This window comes from Mustela nivalis (genome assembly GCF_964662115.1).
Source record: "Mustela nivalis genome assembly, chromosome: 17".
NCBI lineage: Eukaryota > Metazoa > Chordata > Mammalia > Carnivora > Mustelidae > Mustela > Mustela nivalis.
This window is the reverse complement of record NC_139036.1, coordinates 43,458,291-43,477,195: the sequence shown is the minus strand read 5'-3', so window position 1 is coordinate 43,477,195 and position 18,905 is coordinate 43,458,291. Positions and strand designations below refer to the sequence as shown.

Here is an 18,905-nt window from a genome sequence, read left to right as displayed (position 1 = left end):
GCTGGCTTGGGCCTCCGTTACTGCCTTCACTCACTCCGCTCCCACTGGCTCGATTCACAAAAGGCCTGTTTTGGAGAACACACTGTCCCTTGCACCCCCGGCGCCTCAGTGGAAGTCTGTGCTTCCCAGGCCCCCGTGGAGGAATCCATCTCAAGCAAGACTTGGGATGACATGTGGTCAGTGGGGAAGGAGGGTGGGGACTTCTGGCCAGATTTGAGGCCAGAGTTCTGGACTTCAGAGATAAAGTCCTGACTCCTCAGGAAGGGGAGAAGGGGAGTGGAAAGCTGGCCTTTGAAGTAATCAGGGAGGGGATGCAGGGAGGGTGGGAGGGAGGGAAGGGGAGGGGGGAGCTCTGAGTTCCTAGACTTGCTGCCCATCTCCTATCTCTCTGACCCTGGGAGTACAAAAAGCCAGCCTGGGAGGAAGGATCTGTATGTGCCACTAAGTAGCTATGAGCTCTTGAGCAAGTTGCTGCCTCCTCTGGGCCTTGAGACTTTTTTCCTTCCTCTTTGTTCTCTCTCTTCCTGGAACACATGCAGCACAGGACTGGAGAGGGCAGAGGAGGTGAGGCTCCACTGCCATCCTTGCTGGGGGTTGGGCAAGGCACCTGGGGCAAGTGCAGTCCACCTGGATTTTACCATCCAGCTTGTGCAAGGAGAGGAGGTGACTGGTGGGGGAAGGGCGGCTCAGGGGGAGCCCAAATTCTGGGCCCATTGGTATCCTTCCACTCTACCACAGCCCCTATCTACCACTCCTGGCACCCCGAGACCCTCTGCTCTCAGGATCTCCTCAAGATCCATCTCAGGACCTCAAAGAAGTTCTACTTGCAGGGCGCCTGGGTGGCTCAGTGGGTTAAAGCCTCTGCCTTGGGCTCAGGTCATGATCTCAGGGTCCTGAGATCAAGCCCCACATCGCATCGGGCTCTCTGCCCAGCCGGGAGCCTCCTTCCCCCCTCTCTCTCCCTGCCTCTCTTCCTACTTGTGATCTCCGTCAAATAAATGAATAAAAATCTTTATTTAAAAAAAAAAGAAGACGTTCTACTTCATGAAGAAGCTGGGACAAGAAAACGACAGCCCATCTCCAACCCTGATCCCACCCCCATTCCAAGCCTGTGGTCCAGAGCTCAGCATGCAGAATCCCTGGGGCAGGGGCGCCCAGGGACTCAGGTGGTTAAGTGTCAGAATCTTGGTTTTGGCTCAGGTCATGATCTTAGGGTCGTGGGATCGAGCCCTGCCTGGGGCTCCATGCTCAGGGGGAAGTTGGCTTGAAAGATCCTCTCCCTCTGCCCCTCCCCACCCAAATAAATAAATAAATCTCTTAAAAAAAAAAAAGAAAGAAAGAAAGAAAGAAAGAAAGAAAGAAAGAAAGAAAGAAAGAAAGAAAGAAAGAAAGAAAAAAGGGGCGCCTGGGTGGCTTGGTGGGTTAAAGCCTCTGCCCTCGGCTCGGGTCATGATCCCGGGGTCCTGGGATCAAGCCCCACATTGGGCTCTCTGCTTGTCGGGGAGCCTGCTTCTTCCCCCCTCTCTCTCTCTCTCTGCCTGCCTCTCTGCCTACTTGTGATCTCTGTCTGTCAAATAAATAAATAAAATATTTAAAAAAAAAAAAAAAGAATCCCTGAGACAGGAGGATTATTCCAAAGCTCCTGATCCCCACCCAACCAGAAGGGAGCTTTCTTACCAAAATCTTCCACCGCTCCCCTCTCCCCACAACCCCTTCAATGCAGCTGGCTTCTCCATCTCACTCTCTTGCTGCCAATACAGCTTCCTCCACCCTCACCAGGCCAGAAGGATGTGGGGAAGAGCTGGGACCCTGGCAATCTCCTGCAGACATGGTCCCTGCCCAGGGCTGGAGTCCGGGGGAGCAGAAGATGCTTCTAACCAGAGAGGGAGGCCAGGTGTTTGGCAGGGCCAGAACCAGGAACTGGGCCCCTGGAGGCCCCTCTGCAGGGGTGTGGGAGGGTGCTCTTCTTCCAGATCTGGAGACCCCAGTCCCCCAGGTGACCAGAAATGGAGAAAACATGTCCTTGGAGATTCTGAGACAAAAGGACATTATTGTGGTGGAATGAGGAGGAAAGAGCTCCCAGCAGGACAGAGGACCTTCTAGCCAAGTCTTCCCCAGCCTGTTCCTGGGCAGAAGAGGACTCTGCCCTGAGGACTGAGTGAGATGAGTCACAGGCGTGTGTAGAGGGGAGCCAGGTAGCACGTGTCTCCAGCAGAACCAGCCCAGCAGCTCTGTTAAGCAGGCCCCTCGCTGACGCACACCTGGGCACCCTTCTGGATCCATGCATACCCACTCGTACCCTGCCAGCCAGGAAGGGGAACAAATCTGAACCAGCCCAGACTCCACAGCAAAACTCAGCTTCTGCTGGTCCAGGCTAGGAAGGAGCAAGTTCCTTAGGAAGTCCCCCCGGACAGGCCAGTCAGCACCTTCTCTCCCTCCCCAGCTCCTTTATTTGATTCTGGAGTGGGGACTCTGAACCTGCTCTGGATCCCACTTTTGCACGAAGGGTAGGGGTGGGACCAGGGGGCTGAGGGCTGGAAAGAATTGTGCGTCTTTAACCCTCTACTCCCACCCAGGCTAGGAGGATCTGATTGTTGGTCATCTCTGACTCAGTGGGCCCTGGGTGTTGGTGGAGGGGGCAGACTTGAAAATCTGGGCAGAGGCCCTCTGGACCTAACAACAATAGCCTTTATTCGCTTTTTAAGATTTTATTTATTTTAGAGAGAGCATGAGCAGGGGGAGGGGCAGAGGAAGAGGCAGACTCCCTGCTGATCGGGGAGCCCCCACAGAGCTGGATCCCAGGACCCTGAGATCGTGACCTGAGCTAAAGGTCTGAACCAGCTAAAGGTAGACCTTCACCAACTGAGCCACCCAGGCACCCCTAGCATTTTCTTTTCCTTTTCTTTTTGTTAAGATTTTACTTATTTATTTGACAGAGATCACAAGTAGGCAGAGGAGCAGACAGAGAGAAAAGGGGGGCACGGGAAGTAGGCTCCCGGCTGAGCAGACAGCCTATGGGGCTCTATCCTAGGACCCTGAGATCATGACCTGAGCAGAAGGCAGAGGCTTTAACCCACTGACCCACCCAGGCGACGTATCATTTTATTCTTATCCTCGCTATGGGTGACCTATACCTTCCCCCTCCTCCCCTAGAGGAGGAGTAGATGTCCAGCAGTCCACACTCCCACCAGGCACAAACCCAGACTACCACAATAGCCCCTCTCCTGGGAACAGCCACCATTCCTAGAGCGGGGCAACTCACAGCTTAGTCACCAGGGCCGGGCTGGCTCAATCCAGCCCAGACCTCCCCAGCAAGAGCCCCTGCTGCCGCCGGGGAGCTGCAGTCAGCAGGATTGAGCACACGGAGCTGGCTGAAAGCCAGGAAGGAATTACTTTCCATTCTCACAGGATCCCCCAAGGTGGAAAAAAAAAAAAAAAAAGGATCAGCCTGAGTGCTGAGGAGTGGGGGAGGATGAAAACAGAATGGCTCCTTGAGGACTTATGTATAGAGACTTAGGAAAGTCCTCTCAAGGACCAGCCCTATGAGGGGCAACGTAAGAGCCAGGAGATGAGGGGAGGGGCGGGCAGCAGGGGAAAGGGACACCCCAAAAAATGGCAGAAATCAGGGAATAGCTTGGGAGAGGGCAATTTCAACTCCATCTGTAATTTCCACCAGCCATCCTAAAAAGAGTGTTTCCCTTGCAAATTCAGCTTTGAGATAAACACCCTCCTCCTCATTCCTGCCACCCGTATAAAAATCTGGGGCTACTCCTGGGGCTGGGTAAGAAAATACCAGACCAAGGTCAGAGCTACAGTATCATCAGTCTTTAATAACTTATAGGCAAATGCTAAAAAATAGTTAATAATAATACAGAGGGCACACATGGCTTATAAAAACAGTTGTGGATCTACAAACGTGGGGTAGGGTTCTTGGCACTTTCACACAGACACAAAAATAAAGACTATTGTGACTAGCATCCTTAGAAAAGCAGCCTTAGGGGACACCCCATTTGGTGGGGTGGAGGTGGGGAGACAGTTCTCGTTCATTCGAAATGCATTCTCCAAACAACCTTCTTTTGCCCCCAAAACACATCTCATCAACAAGCCAGAGAAGAAAAAGAAGAAACAGGGTCGAGGTAGAGTCACAGCTTACATTTAAGCCTCCCCAGTCCTGCAGCCTCCATTTCTCCAGAGAGGAGGATAAGGGAGGGAGAGGAGAAGTCATCCCATCTCCCCTCCCGTGCGGTCCCCAGTGCTGCACCAGAACAGGACCCCCAGTGTGCTCCTCAGTCCTTCATTGAGGCGGACGGGTCCTGCACCCCAGAGCTGAGTGAGGGGCCAGAGGCTCCAGATGGCTCTCCAGGTGTGCAGACCCCTACTGGTGAGGAGGGGACAGCCTCGGGTCACCGTCTCTTCTTGCCTACCCGGGCTGCCTTCTTCCTCTTGAGGATCATCTCGTACAGGCGCTCCAGGCCTGGCTGCAAGCCCAGCCCATCCACAGCACTGCAGCCCTGCACATGGGTGAGTGTGGCCGCTGCAAGCTCTCTGACGGCCAGCCTCTTCTCAACCTCTGCGGCGCTCAGTGCCCCAGGCTGATCCTGCTTATTGGCCAGCACCAGCACAGGCACACCCTGGTTGTCCGAAGACCGACTGATTCGGTGGAGCTCCACCTTGGCCTCCTCCAGGCGCTCAGCCTCGGCAGCATCCACCACAAACACCAATCCGTCTGTCCGCCGTGTGTAGGAGCGCCACAGGGGTCGCAGCTTCTCTTGGCCCCCCACATCCCACACTTGGAAGGTGATGCCACGGGACCCTCCCAGGGGCACCCGGATCTTCTCTGTGTTGAAGCCTTTGGTGGGGACGCTCTGGACAAACTCCTTGAACTTGAGCCGGTAGAGGAGTGAGGTCTTTCCAGCAGAGTCCAGTCCAATGACCACAACATGCAAGGCCTGGAAGTGGGGCAAGAAAGAGGCGGCAGTGGGCGCCATCTCAGTCAAGTGGTTCCCCATGGTGAGCTCCAGCTAAGGTGCAGGTCTTGAGGCACACAGTAGAGGCAGGGAGGTGGCCGTGAATGGCAGGCTCTTGGGACAGGTGCTGGGTTATCTGGACAGGGAAAAGTCACGAGAGAAAAAAAAGGAGACGCTTTAACAATAAACATGAAATGTGCAACTTCTAGATCCTTTCCTCAATCAGTCGCCCATCCTTCCTTTTTAAAATTCCGGCTTTTGTTTCGTTTTTTAAACAGCTCCATGTGTAAAAGAGGCACTCCCCGCTGTCAGGGGCGACATGATATACAGAGACCCCCGGTCCTGGACACAGGTTGCGGGGTGAAGCCTTGATATGGATATGGTCGGCTTCCCGCGCCCCTTCTCCGAGCTCGTGGCGCGGTAGCAGACGCAGAGACCCTTATTCCCCACGCGAGAATCCTTACAGGAAAAGGCAGGTCGGGCAGCGCCCCCCAGTTAAGGGTTAGGGTACGGGCGCTGAGTCGGGGCAGTAAAGCCCGCTCCCGCCTGCCCACCGCATCTCCAAGCGGTTGGCACGCCCCTCCTTAACACCGTAACCCCCTTCCCACGGTCCCGCGACACTTCGCCTTGCACGGATCGCCTTGTCCTGCTCCCCAGGTCCCCGCACCGGGGCCACCTCAGCTCCCCCTGAAACAGCCCCTTTACCTTCCGGCAGCCGCACTCTCCCCGGACCAGCCACCCGAGCCGCCACACGAACTCCACTCCCACCTCCGGCGAGGCGCCACCACCGCCGCCACCGCTGCCACTGCGGAACAGTCCCGGGGTCTCCGCCTTAAAAAGCCGCGCGAAACGTCACGCAGCGCGAGCCAATCAGCAGTCCCTCAGCGGCGAGGCGGGGCGGGGCGAGGCGGGGCGGGGCCTGGAGATGCGTGACCTGCGACCCCGACAACCCCGAGGTGGACGTCTCTGCTCAACACGTGAACGTTTTATTTGCTCTTTTCTCCCATAGTCTAATATTTGGAGGTAACTCGGGATGGAAAGTGGGAGGGACAGACGTGGCGGCGTTTGACTAGGAAGGAGAGCTGAGCAGCTTCGTACTCTACGCCGTGGCATCCTCCCCGCCCACACAGAGAGCCACCCCACGCGTACACCGTCTCCGCCAGGGTCTCCCGGAGTGATGCTCACAAATCTTACTCCTTCATCTCTACTAAGTCAGTGTTCAAACCTGTGTAAACCCTGGAACCTCATGAAACAGCCTGAGGCACAGACTGGTGCAGTCTGCATTCTACAGGGGAGGAAAACTCCGAAGGGTTCAATGACTTGAATAAGGTCACCTAGGCAGGACGCGGCTGAGCAAGGGATCTGTCTGAATCCCAAGTGTGAGACCTGACGTCCTAGCTGTCCCTCCTCTCTCATCCGAGAGGACATAGGGTTAGGCATCCTCAGCAGAAATCCCTCAGTTGCTGGTTCTAGTGCTGACCGGAAGCAGACACCCCAAGGGCCTCCCTTGTTCAAAGAGATAGAGAGACTTCTTCACTGCACAGGACTTTGATTGTCCTCATTCGTACTGTGTGCTCTGCCGGAGAGACCTCAGATAGAGAGGAGGCCTAGGTCACAGGGCCGGACCTCAGAGGGCTTAAACTCCAAGACCCACCATTGACAGGGAACACTAGACCTTTGTAAATCTCAGGTAAGTAGGACCTTGTAGGACAGGGCGCCTGGGTGGCTCAGTGGGTTAAGCCTCTGCCTTCAGCTCAGGTCATGATCTCAGGGTCCTGGAATCAAGGTTCTCTGCTCAGCAGGAGCCCTCTCTCCCCCCAACCCCCAGCTGCTTCTGCCTACTTATGATCTCTCTGTCAAATAAATAAAATCTTAAAAAAAAAAAAAAAAAAAAGTCCGCATAGGGCTTCAGAGAAAGGAGAGGTGTGAACTGGAAGCTTCTGGAAAGGTTTCTGTAAGTTAATGAGTACTGTGTAGGATTGGTTAGGAGGGGGATAGGACGGAATGGCATCTCCCCAGCCATTGCACCCTGATACAGTTTGGGCAGCCCAGAAGGGGAGGAGACGTCACAAAAGGACAAATGAGCAAAAGGATATCAGTGATTACCTGCGGGGGAGGTAAGTGAAATTGAAGGAGGGGAGGCAGATCAAAGAATAAGATCATAACCCTATTATTTCCATTTTTTTTAAAGATTTTATTTATCTGACAGAAATCACAAGTAGGCAGAGAGGCAGGCAGAGAGAGAGTGGACGGGGGTGGGGGGAAGCAGGCTCCCTGTGGAGCAGAGAGCCTGATGCGGAGCTCGATGCAGGGCTCGATATGGGGCTTGATACGGGGCTCAAGGCGGGGCTTGATCCCAGGATCCTGGGATCAGGACCTGAGACGAAGGCAGAGGCTTTAACCCACTGAGCCACCCAGGCACCCCTATTATTTCCAATTTAAAAGGAGGCTGGATTTTTACATTTCCCGTGTAATTCAGTATTAACCCTTTTTAAAGGTTATATTTGAGGGGGATCGGAAAAAGAGTAGGGGAAGTCACTGCTAGACAGGGAGGGCCTAGCCCTTTCCCGTCCACTGGCCTCCCATCCGTTTAGCACCAGCCCGCCTTGCCACCTCCCTCTTTCCCTCCCTCCTATAAAACCAGCCACCCGGTTTCCCCAGCAATGCAGGGAGCCTCCTTGAATCCCTGGAGACATCAAGACCTTAGGAAATTAGTGTTATAGTCCATGTTGGGGGGTAGCAGATTACCACAAGAGCTAAGACACAGAAATGGCCTGTGTTAGGAGAGAGGAAGACGGCAGGCCAGGAAGTCGGAAACCACTACCATGCTGAGTGGCCACTGCATGCCAGGCTCTTCTTCTGAGAACTTTGTATACTTTTCCTTTTTATTTTTTTATTTTTTTTTAACTTGTTTTTTTAAAAATAAGCTCTAGGGGTACCTGGGTGGCTCAGTTGTTAGGCATCTGCCTTCAGCTCGGGTCATGATCTCAGGGTTCTGGGATCAAGCCCCATGTTGGGCTCCTTGCTCAGCAGAAAGCCTGCTTCTCCCTCTTTCACTCCCCCTGCTCATGTTCCCTCTCTTGCTGTCTCTCTCTGTCAAATAAATAAATAAAATCTTTTTATTTTATTTGTTTGTTTGTTTATTTGACAGACCGAGATCACAAGTAGGCAGAGAGGCAGGCAGAGAGAGGAGAGGGGAGCAGGCTCCCTGCTGAGCAGAGAGCCTGATGCCGGACTCGATCCCAGGATCCTGGGATCACGACCTGAGCCCAGGTCCCTAAGATCATGACCTGAGCTGAAGGCAGAGGTTTTAACCCACTTAGCCACCTAGTCGCCCCTAAATAAAATCTTTTATTAAAATAAAGTAAGCTCTGGGCGCCTGGGTGGCTCAGTGGGTTAAGCCGCTGCCTTCGGCTCAGGTCATGATCTCAGGGTCCTGGGATCGAGTCCCGCATCGGGCTCTCTGCTCAGCAGGGAGCCTGCTTCCCTCTCTCTCTCTCTCTGCCTGCCTCTCCATCTACTTGTGATTTCTCTCTGTCAAATAAATAAATAAAATCTTAAAAAAAAAAAAAAAAAAAAGATTCTCTCAAAAAAAAAAAAAATAAATAAAAATAAAAAAATAAAATAAAGTAAGCTCTACACCCAACGTGGGGCCTGAACTCACGACTCTGAGATCATGAGCCATGTGTCTCACCCACCGAGCCAGCCAGGTACCCCATACTTTTCCTTTTTAATATACAGCTCAACCCAAGAAGTCAGTATGGTTATTCCAAAAAGAAGAAAGAAGCACTGAAAAGTTAGGTAATTTGTCCAAGGTCAGGCTGCTAGAAATTGGCCAAACTTGGCATTGAGCAAATGGCAAATGTTACAATAGCTGTGAAACTGAAAACACACAGTAATGAGAAACACAGATTGTCTCGTTTTTCTTCTGCAACCTCTGAAACTTCCTGGGCTTCACAACTGAGAGGGAAATTGTCACTTGATTATCTGATGAAAGTGATAAAACTGACAATCCTACTCCACCCTTCATCTTTCTGGTTTGCCAGAGGTGTTGATGAACAAATGGGTAGGAGGGGGAGGGGCAGGGAGAGGTAAAGGAAGGGGCCCAGCTTGTCAGGGCAGCGCTAGACTGTGGGCTTACCGAAATTTGTCCCCTTTATACTGTGGGCTTACCGAAATTTGTCCCTGTCTAGCAGGGAACTCCGGGAACTCCGGTTCCCTGCCCCCCTCCCCCACATACACACCCTGTCCCCAGGGAGCCTTCCTCCATTAATGACCATTTTCCTTCCTGGCAGCCTCATGTCTGCAGCCCTTTCTCTCCACAAGATCACAGCCCAGGACCTTCTGTATTGGGGGATTCATGGCAGAGAACATTTGAACATCCGTACATTGAACAATCATATATGGGGTGCCTGCTAGGTTCTGAGCACACAGCCCTGAGTGAGATAGTGAAGGACCTGCCCTCTTGGAATGTACATTCTAGAGGGGAGAGGCAGGCAGTGAAATAAAGAAGATGGTTTCAGATGGTGATACTTGCAATCGAGGGAAATAAGAAAGGGAGATGTGCCAGAGAGAGACTGAGGAAGGGAACTATTTCAAACTGGGGAGAGAGGAGGCTTCTCAGGAAGTCCTCTCCCATAGGTGACATTAGAGCCAAGGATAAAGCCACAAGGAATCAGGTCAGCATTCAAGACAGAATGACAGACTAGCTGGGACCTACCCACTTCCTTCCAAGGGCTCCCCCACATGGATGGGATTCCATCCTTCTTCATCCTCAGAGCTGTCTCCCTGCCCGATGAAGCCCTTAACCCAGGGCTGGTTCCTGTCATCTACAGCTCCAAGCTGCCCAGCACTGTGCCAGTGGACAGTCAGGAAATCTTGCATGAATTCATGTCCCTGACTAGGAGAACCAAACATCTACGCTTAGCCTGGGAGATTCCTGGTCTGGGGTTCCTCAGCCTTTGAGGGTTCTGCTGATACTGGGTTAGCCAGGGATGCCTATAAAACCCTGTGTTTCTGGGCAAGTTCTAGGTAGTATTGGACTCTGGGGACTTTATTGAGGACAAGGGACTTTCTTAGAGGAGGAAAAACAGAGGCCAGGGGTGGAGATGACGCTGGAGAGAGAAGCCCCCCCTCAAAGCCTGGCAGGCTGAAACCCTGGGCTGAGAGTCAGGGTGAGTCCTGTCCCTCACCAATAGACTAGCTTGGAAAAGTCACTCTCCCCCCTGCCCTCCGGGTTTAGGCCATTCCAGGTCCCTTCAGCTACCAATAGTCCATACGCAGAAATAGCTGAGGATAAGAGATGAAGGAGCTCACCAAGGAAGGGGCTGAGAACATCCTTGTCTCCAAGGGAGGAGTGAGCCGTGAAGGAGGGAAGCCAAAGAAGCAGCTGGCAGCTTGGGAATCACAAAGACTCTTTTTTCCTTTCTTTTTCTTTTCTTTTTTTTTTTTTTTTTTAAGGTTTATTTATTTCTTTGAGAGAGAGAGCAGGGGTAGGAACAGAGGGAGAGGAGAGTGCATCCTCAAGCAGACTCCCTGAACAACGCAGAACTGGCACGGGGCTCCATCCCACGACCCTGAGACCACCACCAGGAGTCCACAACTTGAGCGTAAACCAAAAGTCAGCCACTCCACTGATGGAGCCACTCAGGCACCCCCACGAAGACCCATTTTTCAAATCCCAGCTTTATTTCCTCAGGAACAAAATGGAGAAATTACAAGCTACCTCTTAGAATGAGTGTGAAGAGGAAAAAACCATGTATGGAAGGACCCCATAGGCACCCTTCTCCCCTGCAGGCCGCCCTTTCAGAAGCAAAGATCCCAAGACCCAGTCCCAGGGCCTGGGGCTTAGGTCTAGAAAGGAGCAGATACTGCCCCCTGGTGGATATGTTTGTCACTGACTGATCCCCAAAGAAAAGTGGAGGGAGGTTAAGTTTTAAGTTATGTATATAAGTTATATGCAGGTTCCTTTGCCTCCTTCTGGAGTCTTCCATTCAGGGCCTTTTTTACAGTTTGAGGTTGGAAATGAAAAATATACCCTCTTCAAGTTTTTCTGTGGAACTGAGATCAGATTTAAATAAACATTATTTGTGGGGTACTTGGGTGGTCCAGTCAGTTATGAATCCAACTCTTTGATCTCAGCTCCGGGCATGACCTCAGGGTCGTGAGGTCGAGCCCCACTGTGGGCTCCGTGCTCGGCATGGAGGCTACTTCAAAAACAAAACCAAAACAGAAAACCATGATTTGAGCAGAAAATTTCATTTCGGTGACATTTCCCATACTGTTACTGAGGGCCTAATGACAGGGGCAGAGAAGGCTAAGGCAGGAGGAAGCTCCAGGGCAGGGACGGTTATGAAGAGCTCGGTGGCAGCCATGTTTGGGTGTCTGTGAGGAGGGATGTCCAGCGTCCATGCCTAGCACTCAGGGGAGGGCCGGAGGAAGGGATTTGGGTAGTCAGCAAGAACCAGGCACGAGAGCCCCCAGGAGAAAGAGAATACCTCAGAAACAAGGAACAGCTGAACTGAGAGGCAGAGAAGGGAGAAAGGCAGGCCCATGCTCTGGAGGGAACAGGTTGACCGCCCAGGTATCCAAGCTGGGTGGGCTCCTTGGAGCATTCACAACAGGGCCGGTCCCCAGTGACCTCATCCGTTCGATTCAGTCTTTCTCCTCAGATTGGGGTGGGGAGGCTTCTCAGTCCAGCCCTCCATGTGGTCTGGCACACACTGAGAGGTTAGTGTAGGCTTCAACCCATCGATCTCAAATTTGAGTGTACGTCAGAATCATCTAGAGGACTTACTAAAAACACAGATTGCTGAGCCCCACCTCTAGAGTTTTTGATTCGGTCAGTCTCGGGCTCACAGACCCAAAAATGTGCATTTACAGCAATTTCTCAGGTAATACTGATGATGCTGGTCTGGGGGCCACGCTACGAGGACTATTGGCTTAAAAGAGGAGTTTCAGTCCTGACTTTCACGTTTCCAGTGAGCCCTTGGGCACATTATTTATCTTCCCAGCCTCAACCTCTTCATCTGTAAAATGGGATAATACTTACCTCACATGGTTGTCATGAGAACTGAATAAAGTTCAATGTGTGAAGCGGTCCACAAAGGAGTTGGCCTATATAAAGTCCTCTATGCCTGGTAGCTGTTATGATAATGATATTAAATTAGTTTATCTCAGGGCTCCTAGGTGGCTGAGTCGCCCTTCTGCACAGGTCATCAATCCAAGGTTCTGCTCGGCGGGAAGCCTGCTTCTCCCTCTCCTGCTCCCCTTGCCTATGTTCCCTCTTGCTGTGTCTCTCTCTGTCAAATAAATAAATAAAATCTTTTAAAAATTAAAAAAAAAACAACAAATGAGTTTATCTCAACCAATAACAACTACAGAAAAAAGGACCCAGGAAACCAGTTTAATATGGAATATCTTCCTCAGATAACACACAAAGTGACATATACAAATTGATCCTTGGCTGCCATTTCTTTTCCAATGTATATGACTAAAAGCATTGCTTTTCAGAATTTCATATTAACCTCCTGTGGACCCTATTAAAATGCAGATCATGGGCTCCTGGGTGGCTCAGTCATGAAGCATCTACCTTCACTTCAGGTCATGATTCCAGAGCCCTGGGATCTAGTCCCATGTCGGGCTCCCTGCTCCATGGGGAGTCTGCTTTTCCCTCTCCAGCTCCTCCGCGGTTGTGCTCCCTCTCTCTCCTTATCTCTCTCTGTCAAATAAATAAAATCTTTAAAAAATAAAATAAAATGCAGATTGTGTTTCAGTAAGTGTTACAGACTGAATTGTGCCCCACCCCCTCAGGTGATATATTGAATATTCAATATTTTATTCAAGTAAAAATTCAATATTTATATATTGATGCCCCACCCCCCAGCGTGATGGTATTTAGAGGGGAGGCCTTTTGGAAGGTAATTTGGAAAGAGGAGATTATGAGAGTGGGGCCCTCAGGATAGGATTCGTTCCCTTAAAAGAGCTGCCAGAGAGCCATCCTCTACCAGACGGAGAAGGTGGCCATCTGTGAGCAAGGAGGGACCTCACCAGAGCGCTACCTGCTTCAGCTGGTACGCTGAACTGGGACTTCCAGTGTCCTCCACAGTGAGAAAAGAAATTTCTGTTCTTTAAGCTCCTGGTCTACAGTATTTTTTTTTTTTAAAGATTTATTTATTTATTTATTTGACAGAGAGAAATCACAAGTAGACAGAGAGGCAGCCAGAGAGAGAGAGAGAGAGAGGGAAGCAGGCTCCCTGCCGAGCAGAGAGCCCGATGCGGGACTCCATCCCAGGACCCTAAGATCATGACCTGAGCCGAAGGCAGCAGCTTAATCCACTGAGCCACCCAGGCGCCCCGGTCTACAGTATTTTGTTATGGCAACCAGAGCAAACTAAGACAGTAGGTCTGATGCGGTGCCCAACTTTCTGCATTTCTAACCGGCTCCCAGGTGATACAGATGCATATGTTCACAGACAGCGCTTTGAGCAGCAAGGATCTAGAACAGATTAATAGAAAGTTACCCTAAAGGCTGTGCATTTTCCCTGACGGTAAGTACTTTTTTGGTGTCTTTTTAAAAAATTTTTTATTTTCTTTCTTTTTTTTTTTTAATTTTATTTATTTACTTGACAGTCAGAGATCAAAAGTAGGCAGAGACAGAGAGGGGGGAAGCAGGCTCCCCGCTGAGCAGAGAGCCCAGCGGGGCTCTATCCCAGGACCCTGAGCAGAAGACAGAGGCTTAACCCACTGAGTCACCCAGGGGCCCCCTGACGATGAGTACTTTAAATGTTCTCCTGCAGATCTACAACAGAGATCTGCTATAATCCCAAGCCTCTGATGAGTCTAGAGGCTTATTATCCCGAGCCTCAGCAATCATTATTAGATAAAAGAATGAATGAGCTAAGAGTTTTGTCTGACAGCTGGTCACCTTGCCTACTGTGAAGACCTTTGGACTTGGAAGACTTTTGGAAGTACCCAGGGTGAGTCAGGCAGCTTCTGCAAGCTGAATTTGCAAACTGGGGACGTTAACACTTCTCAAAGGTGTTGTAGAGGTTAAATGAGGGGTACCCGGTTGGCCCATGTTTGAGCCCTACCTTGGGGGTAGAGCTTACTTTTTTTAAAAAAGGTGGTTTGTTTGTTTGTTTGAAGATTAAATAAGATTGTGACCATGCATGTGCCATAAACTGCACCTGGCTCACACACAAGGACACTAAAAAAAATAATAATAATTAGAGTTGAGCCCCATGAAACAAGTTTCTTGGCCTCTGAATTGGAACTCTTTGCTCCAAAGCTCATGTTGGCCTCCTGCACCTGAAGATTCCAGGTAGCCAGTAGGGTCTGCAGCAAGCCCAGCATGGGGAAGAGAGGACAGAGGGAGAGGGGGTCGAGAGATGGACTACCTGGGCAGGTGCTGGAAATAGAGAGGGGACAGACCCTTCTCCTGCTGTTGGGCCTTATCCAACTTGGGATAGGGACTAAGATACCTGCCCAAATGGCCAGAACACCAGACAGGACAAGAAGGCCAATGAGAGATAAATAAATGCTTGGGGTGTTCAAACCACAGCAACCCCCTCTCAGCCAAACCAAATTAGTGAGTAAATTAGATGGTCTGAGACACACAGATCTGAACAGAGATCATGGGATTAGAAGGCCCAAAGAGTCACGTTGGGTGCAAGCTAAGCACCTTATGTATTATTTCATGTGACTCTCGTGCATTCGTTCAACAAATATTTATCAAGCGCCGAATACATACTGAGCACTGCCTCAAGTGCTGGGGATAGAACAGCCACAAAACCCCTATCAAGGTGAGAAGCACATAAACCAATATATGTGTATATTTATGAATATATCTAAATTAAGTGTCTTAAAATATTTTTTAAAGATTTTATTTAGGGGTGCCTGGGTGGCTCAGTCGTTCAGCAGCTGCCTTCAGCTCAGGTCCTGATCCCAGGGTCCTAGGATCGAGCCCCGTGTCGGGCTCCCTGCTCAGTGGGAAGCCTGCTTTTCCCTCTCCCACTCCCCCTGCTTGTGTTCCCTCTCTTGGTGTCTCTCTCTGTCAAATAAATAAATAAAATATTTTAGGAGCCCCATGCAGGGCTCAGACCTAGGACCCTGAGATCATGACCTGAGCAGAAGGCAGATGCTCAACCCACTGACACACCTGGGCATCCCCTGTCTTAAAATATTATTAATTTTGATCACTGAAGAGTTGGGGGGGGCAGTCTCCCAAATTCCCCCCCAAGGAGGGGTCCTCATTGGCCTCACCATAGTCCTGGCCCTGGATAAATATAATATCCACCTTGCGGGACTGTTGAGTGAATTAAGTTAGGTAATTAAGTTAGGTAATACAATAGCACTCAGCCCAGGGGCTGGCGTTGGAAAGGGTTGAGGCAACACCTGAGTACAGGCTCTCCATCCCACGGGGTGAAGTGACTGCGTTTCAGTCTTATAACCGCAATACCTTCTAGTTTTTCTGAGATCAAATGAAAGAAATATTAACCCCCCAAGTAAACTGAAGTTCTCTAGGAAGGAGAATATGAAAGGTAAATGCTGACTAAGCAGCCAGCCAGCAGCAGTCTTTGCCACAAGGAAAGGTCAGGGGAGGGAGTTTAGGAATTGATTGGCCTTGATACCCAGAACATCCCTGACAGTCATCTCTCCTCTGTCGTGTGCCACCACCCCTGACCAGATCTTCCACCCCCATCACCCCTGGACCAGGCCAGTAGCCTCCTAATTGCTTCTCTGATTCAGTCCAATCTGGGGATCGCTTCTTCACTTAACAAACGTTTACTGACCACCTACTACCTGCCAAACACTAAGCTAGTGATGGGGTACACAGATAAATACTGATGAGGGTCACCCCTCAAAGATCTCGGATTCCAAGCGGGGGCGGTCAATGGTTGCCAGAAAAGGTGGAGAGTGGTGTACCTGAAACGAATTAGCAGGTGGGACAAAATGCATATGACAGCCGCTAATCAGAATTTAGGTAGGGTATAGAAGGGCCTTTAAAGAAGGCTTCAGGAGAAGGTGACACCCAAGGGGAATCCAGAGTATCTGCATAAACAGCCAAGTTAGGAAGACGTGAAGGAAACGATGTCCCAGGCGCAGGGAGCTTTACGTATGAAACCCAAGACATGATTCACTCTCAGAAGCACGGACAGACCCAGGTACTGGAGTTGGAGAAAATCCATCCAGCGGCCCACCCCCACCCCCCACCCCCCCGCTTCCCGATCTGACACGCCTCCTCTCTCCTCCGCACTTTCTTAAGATTTGCCTTGCGTCTCGCAGGAAGGCAACCCTCCTCGCTTCGGGAAGCCCCTGCTCCAGACCTTCCGCTCCCCTAACTCAGAATGAGCCCCTCAGCTGGCCAAGTACGAAAAGATCGTCTTTCCGCCGACGTAATACACCACACGGTCCAAGCATTTCTAGTGAGGATGTCTTGCGACATTGTCTTCTTCAGGACCAACTCCGCCAACGGCTCCCTTCCAGAGGCCCCGATTGCCGTCACCCAGAGCCCTCTTGGATCCTGTCTTTTCTCTCCGTCTGTACAAAAGTGGAGACCAACCCCCCCACGCCCGCCCGGTCCGGGATTCAACGCAGGTGCGTTGCCGGGTGACTGTCGGCCCGCTGTGTGTGACCACGCCTCCTGGGCGGGAAGAGGAGGGGCATTCAAATTAGATGTGGCTCTACAGAGAGAGGAGACGAAGCAACGACAGAAGCACCATTTCTGTGTTCAGGTGTAGAGAATGGACATGTGTGCGGCCCGGCATCCTGAGCGATGGCCGCCATAGCGCTGTCGGCGAGGGGAGGGAAGCGAGGCGTGGGCTGGGCGCGCCGCGGCTCGCCGTGAGTGCAATATGGATGGCGACTTGGCGGTGACAGCGAGGGAGGGGTGCTTGGTATCGCTTCTCGGCCTTTTGGCTAAGATCAAGTGTAGTATCTGTTCTTATCAGTTTAATATCTGATACGTCCTCTATCCGAGGACAATATATTAAATGGATTTTTGGAGCAGGGAGTTGGAATAGGAGCTTGCTTCGTCCACTCCACGCATCGACCTGGTATTGCAGTACTTCCAGGAACGGTGCACCCCCTCCGGGGTTAACAAACAGAGTTACAAATGACAGAACTTGTTTTAGAATGCACTGATCTGAAGTATTTTGGGGTTTTGCCTTTCCTATAGTTGCTGACGTTTGTTACAGCTTTTGTTGCTCATATCCCTAGCTTTTTGGGATACTTCCTGAGGGGTCGTCCCTTTATTTCAGTAACTCTCTTCTGTTCCCAGGTTATTAAACCTGGAGGAAGTTCTATTCTTTTCTAGTTACCCTTTCCTAGTGACTGACGGTGGGGGGAAGCTGGGAAGCTGGCAGGATCCCCTTTCTTACTCTCTGCTAAATGTGAGTATATCTCTAAGTCAAGTGTGTTGGGCTCTCTGAAGCTCCCTCTTTTCATCTGTTGAACAAGGATTTGTTTGACCTACTTTTATCACTGTGGATGGGAGTAAGGAGCCACCAACCACCATGATGTAAAACCACTAGCCCAGACTAAAGGTCCCTTTAATTCTGTGGGAAGGGGAAGAGGAAGGAAGCTGAAGAAGTTGGGAGCTGGGCCTTGGCAGCCTCAGTTTCCAAAGATGTAAAATATCAAAAAAGAACACTTTCACTTTGGGATCCTTGAAATGAGGAAAAGAATAGGGGCTGGGGGGTTGGGAGGATGGGGAAACTGGGTGATGGACATTAAAGAGGACACATAATGGAATTAATTAAGGAAAAGTGGGACTAGGCAGGGAGACAGGGATAGGGGCCGTGTGATTGGCTCACAGAAATCTCAAAAATGTGGAGGCCCGGGGAAACCAGAGATAAGGGAACAGACCCCACCCGGCCTGTCCAGTGTGTGCGGGTTGGGTAGTCTTTTTTACACTAATCACCTACAACCAACGAACATTAACCCGACCATAAAAAGGAAGTAAGCCATTGAACATGTTATTACTAATCAGATGTTAAAAGGATTTGGGTTCCCTTTTCTATACTAGACTAAACCTAACAGCCCCTGTTGGCAATCCTGTTGGGACACTTAGCACGTCTTTTTTTTTTTTTTTTTTTTTTAAAGATTTTACTTATTTATTTGACAGATCACAGGTAGAGAGAGGCAGGCGTGGGGGGGGGGGTAGGCTCCCTGCTGATGTGGGGCCTGATCCCAGGACCCTGAGATCCTGACCTGAGCTGAAAGCAGAGGCTTAACCCACTGAGCCACCCAGGCACCCTGACCCTTCTCACTCTTGAGGGCTTCTTCTGTATCTTCACTTAATAAACCTCTATCCCTTTACTCTCGCGTGTCCTCAAGATTCATTCTTTGGCTCCATGAGACAAGAACCTAGCTCTCCGGCTTCAGAATGAGCACTGAGGGGGGCGCCTAGGTGGCTCAGTCCTTTAGCATCTGCCCTTGGCTCAGGTCATGATTCCAGGGTCCTTGGATGTATCCCCACACTGGGCTCCCTGCTCAGTGGGGAAACCTGCTTTTCCCTCTCCCACTCCCCCTGCTTTTCCCTCACACTCCCCCTACTTGTGTTGCCTCTCTTACTGTGTCTCTCTCTGTCAAATAAATGAAACCTTTTTTTTAAAAAAGGCACTGGGGGGGGTGGTGCCTGGTGGCTCAGTCGTTGAGCATCTGCCTTTGGCTCGGGTCATGGTCCCAGGTCCTGGGATCAAGACCCACATCGGGCTCCCTGCTCAGCGGGAAGCCTGCTTCTCTCTCTCCCACTACCCCAGCTTGTATTCTCTGTCAAATAAATAAATAAAATAAAATAAAATAAAGGCACTAGGTATTATAAAATACTGTTGAATCACTGACCTCTACCTCTGAGAGGAGTAATACATTCTGTAGTCGTTAATTGAATTTAAATGCTTAAAAAGCAAGGTGGGGGGCGCCTGGGTGCCTCGGTGG

The 18,905-nt window shown here is 50.8% G+C and overlaps 1 protein-coding gene across 1 annotated transcript; it reads right to left on the bottom strand.

Moving 5' to 3' along the window:
- Nucleotides 1–3,810: 3,810 nt before the first annotated feature.
- Nucleotides 3,811–5,784, bottom strand: ARL4D (ARF like GTPase 4D). Its single transcript, XM_082706295.1, has 2 exons — nucleotides 5,673–5,784; nucleotides 3,811–5,103 (listed from the first exon to the last, which is right to left on the bottom strand). The coding sequence occupies exon 2, from the start codon at nucleotides 5,007–5,009 to the stop codon at nucleotides 4,404–4,406; it is 606 nt and encodes a 201-aa protein (XP_082562421.1). The 5' UTR covers nucleotides 5,010–5,103; nucleotides 5,673–5,784; the 3' UTR covers nucleotides 3,811–4,403.
- Between the last annotated feature and the right edge of the window lie 13,121 nt (nucleotides 5,785–18,905).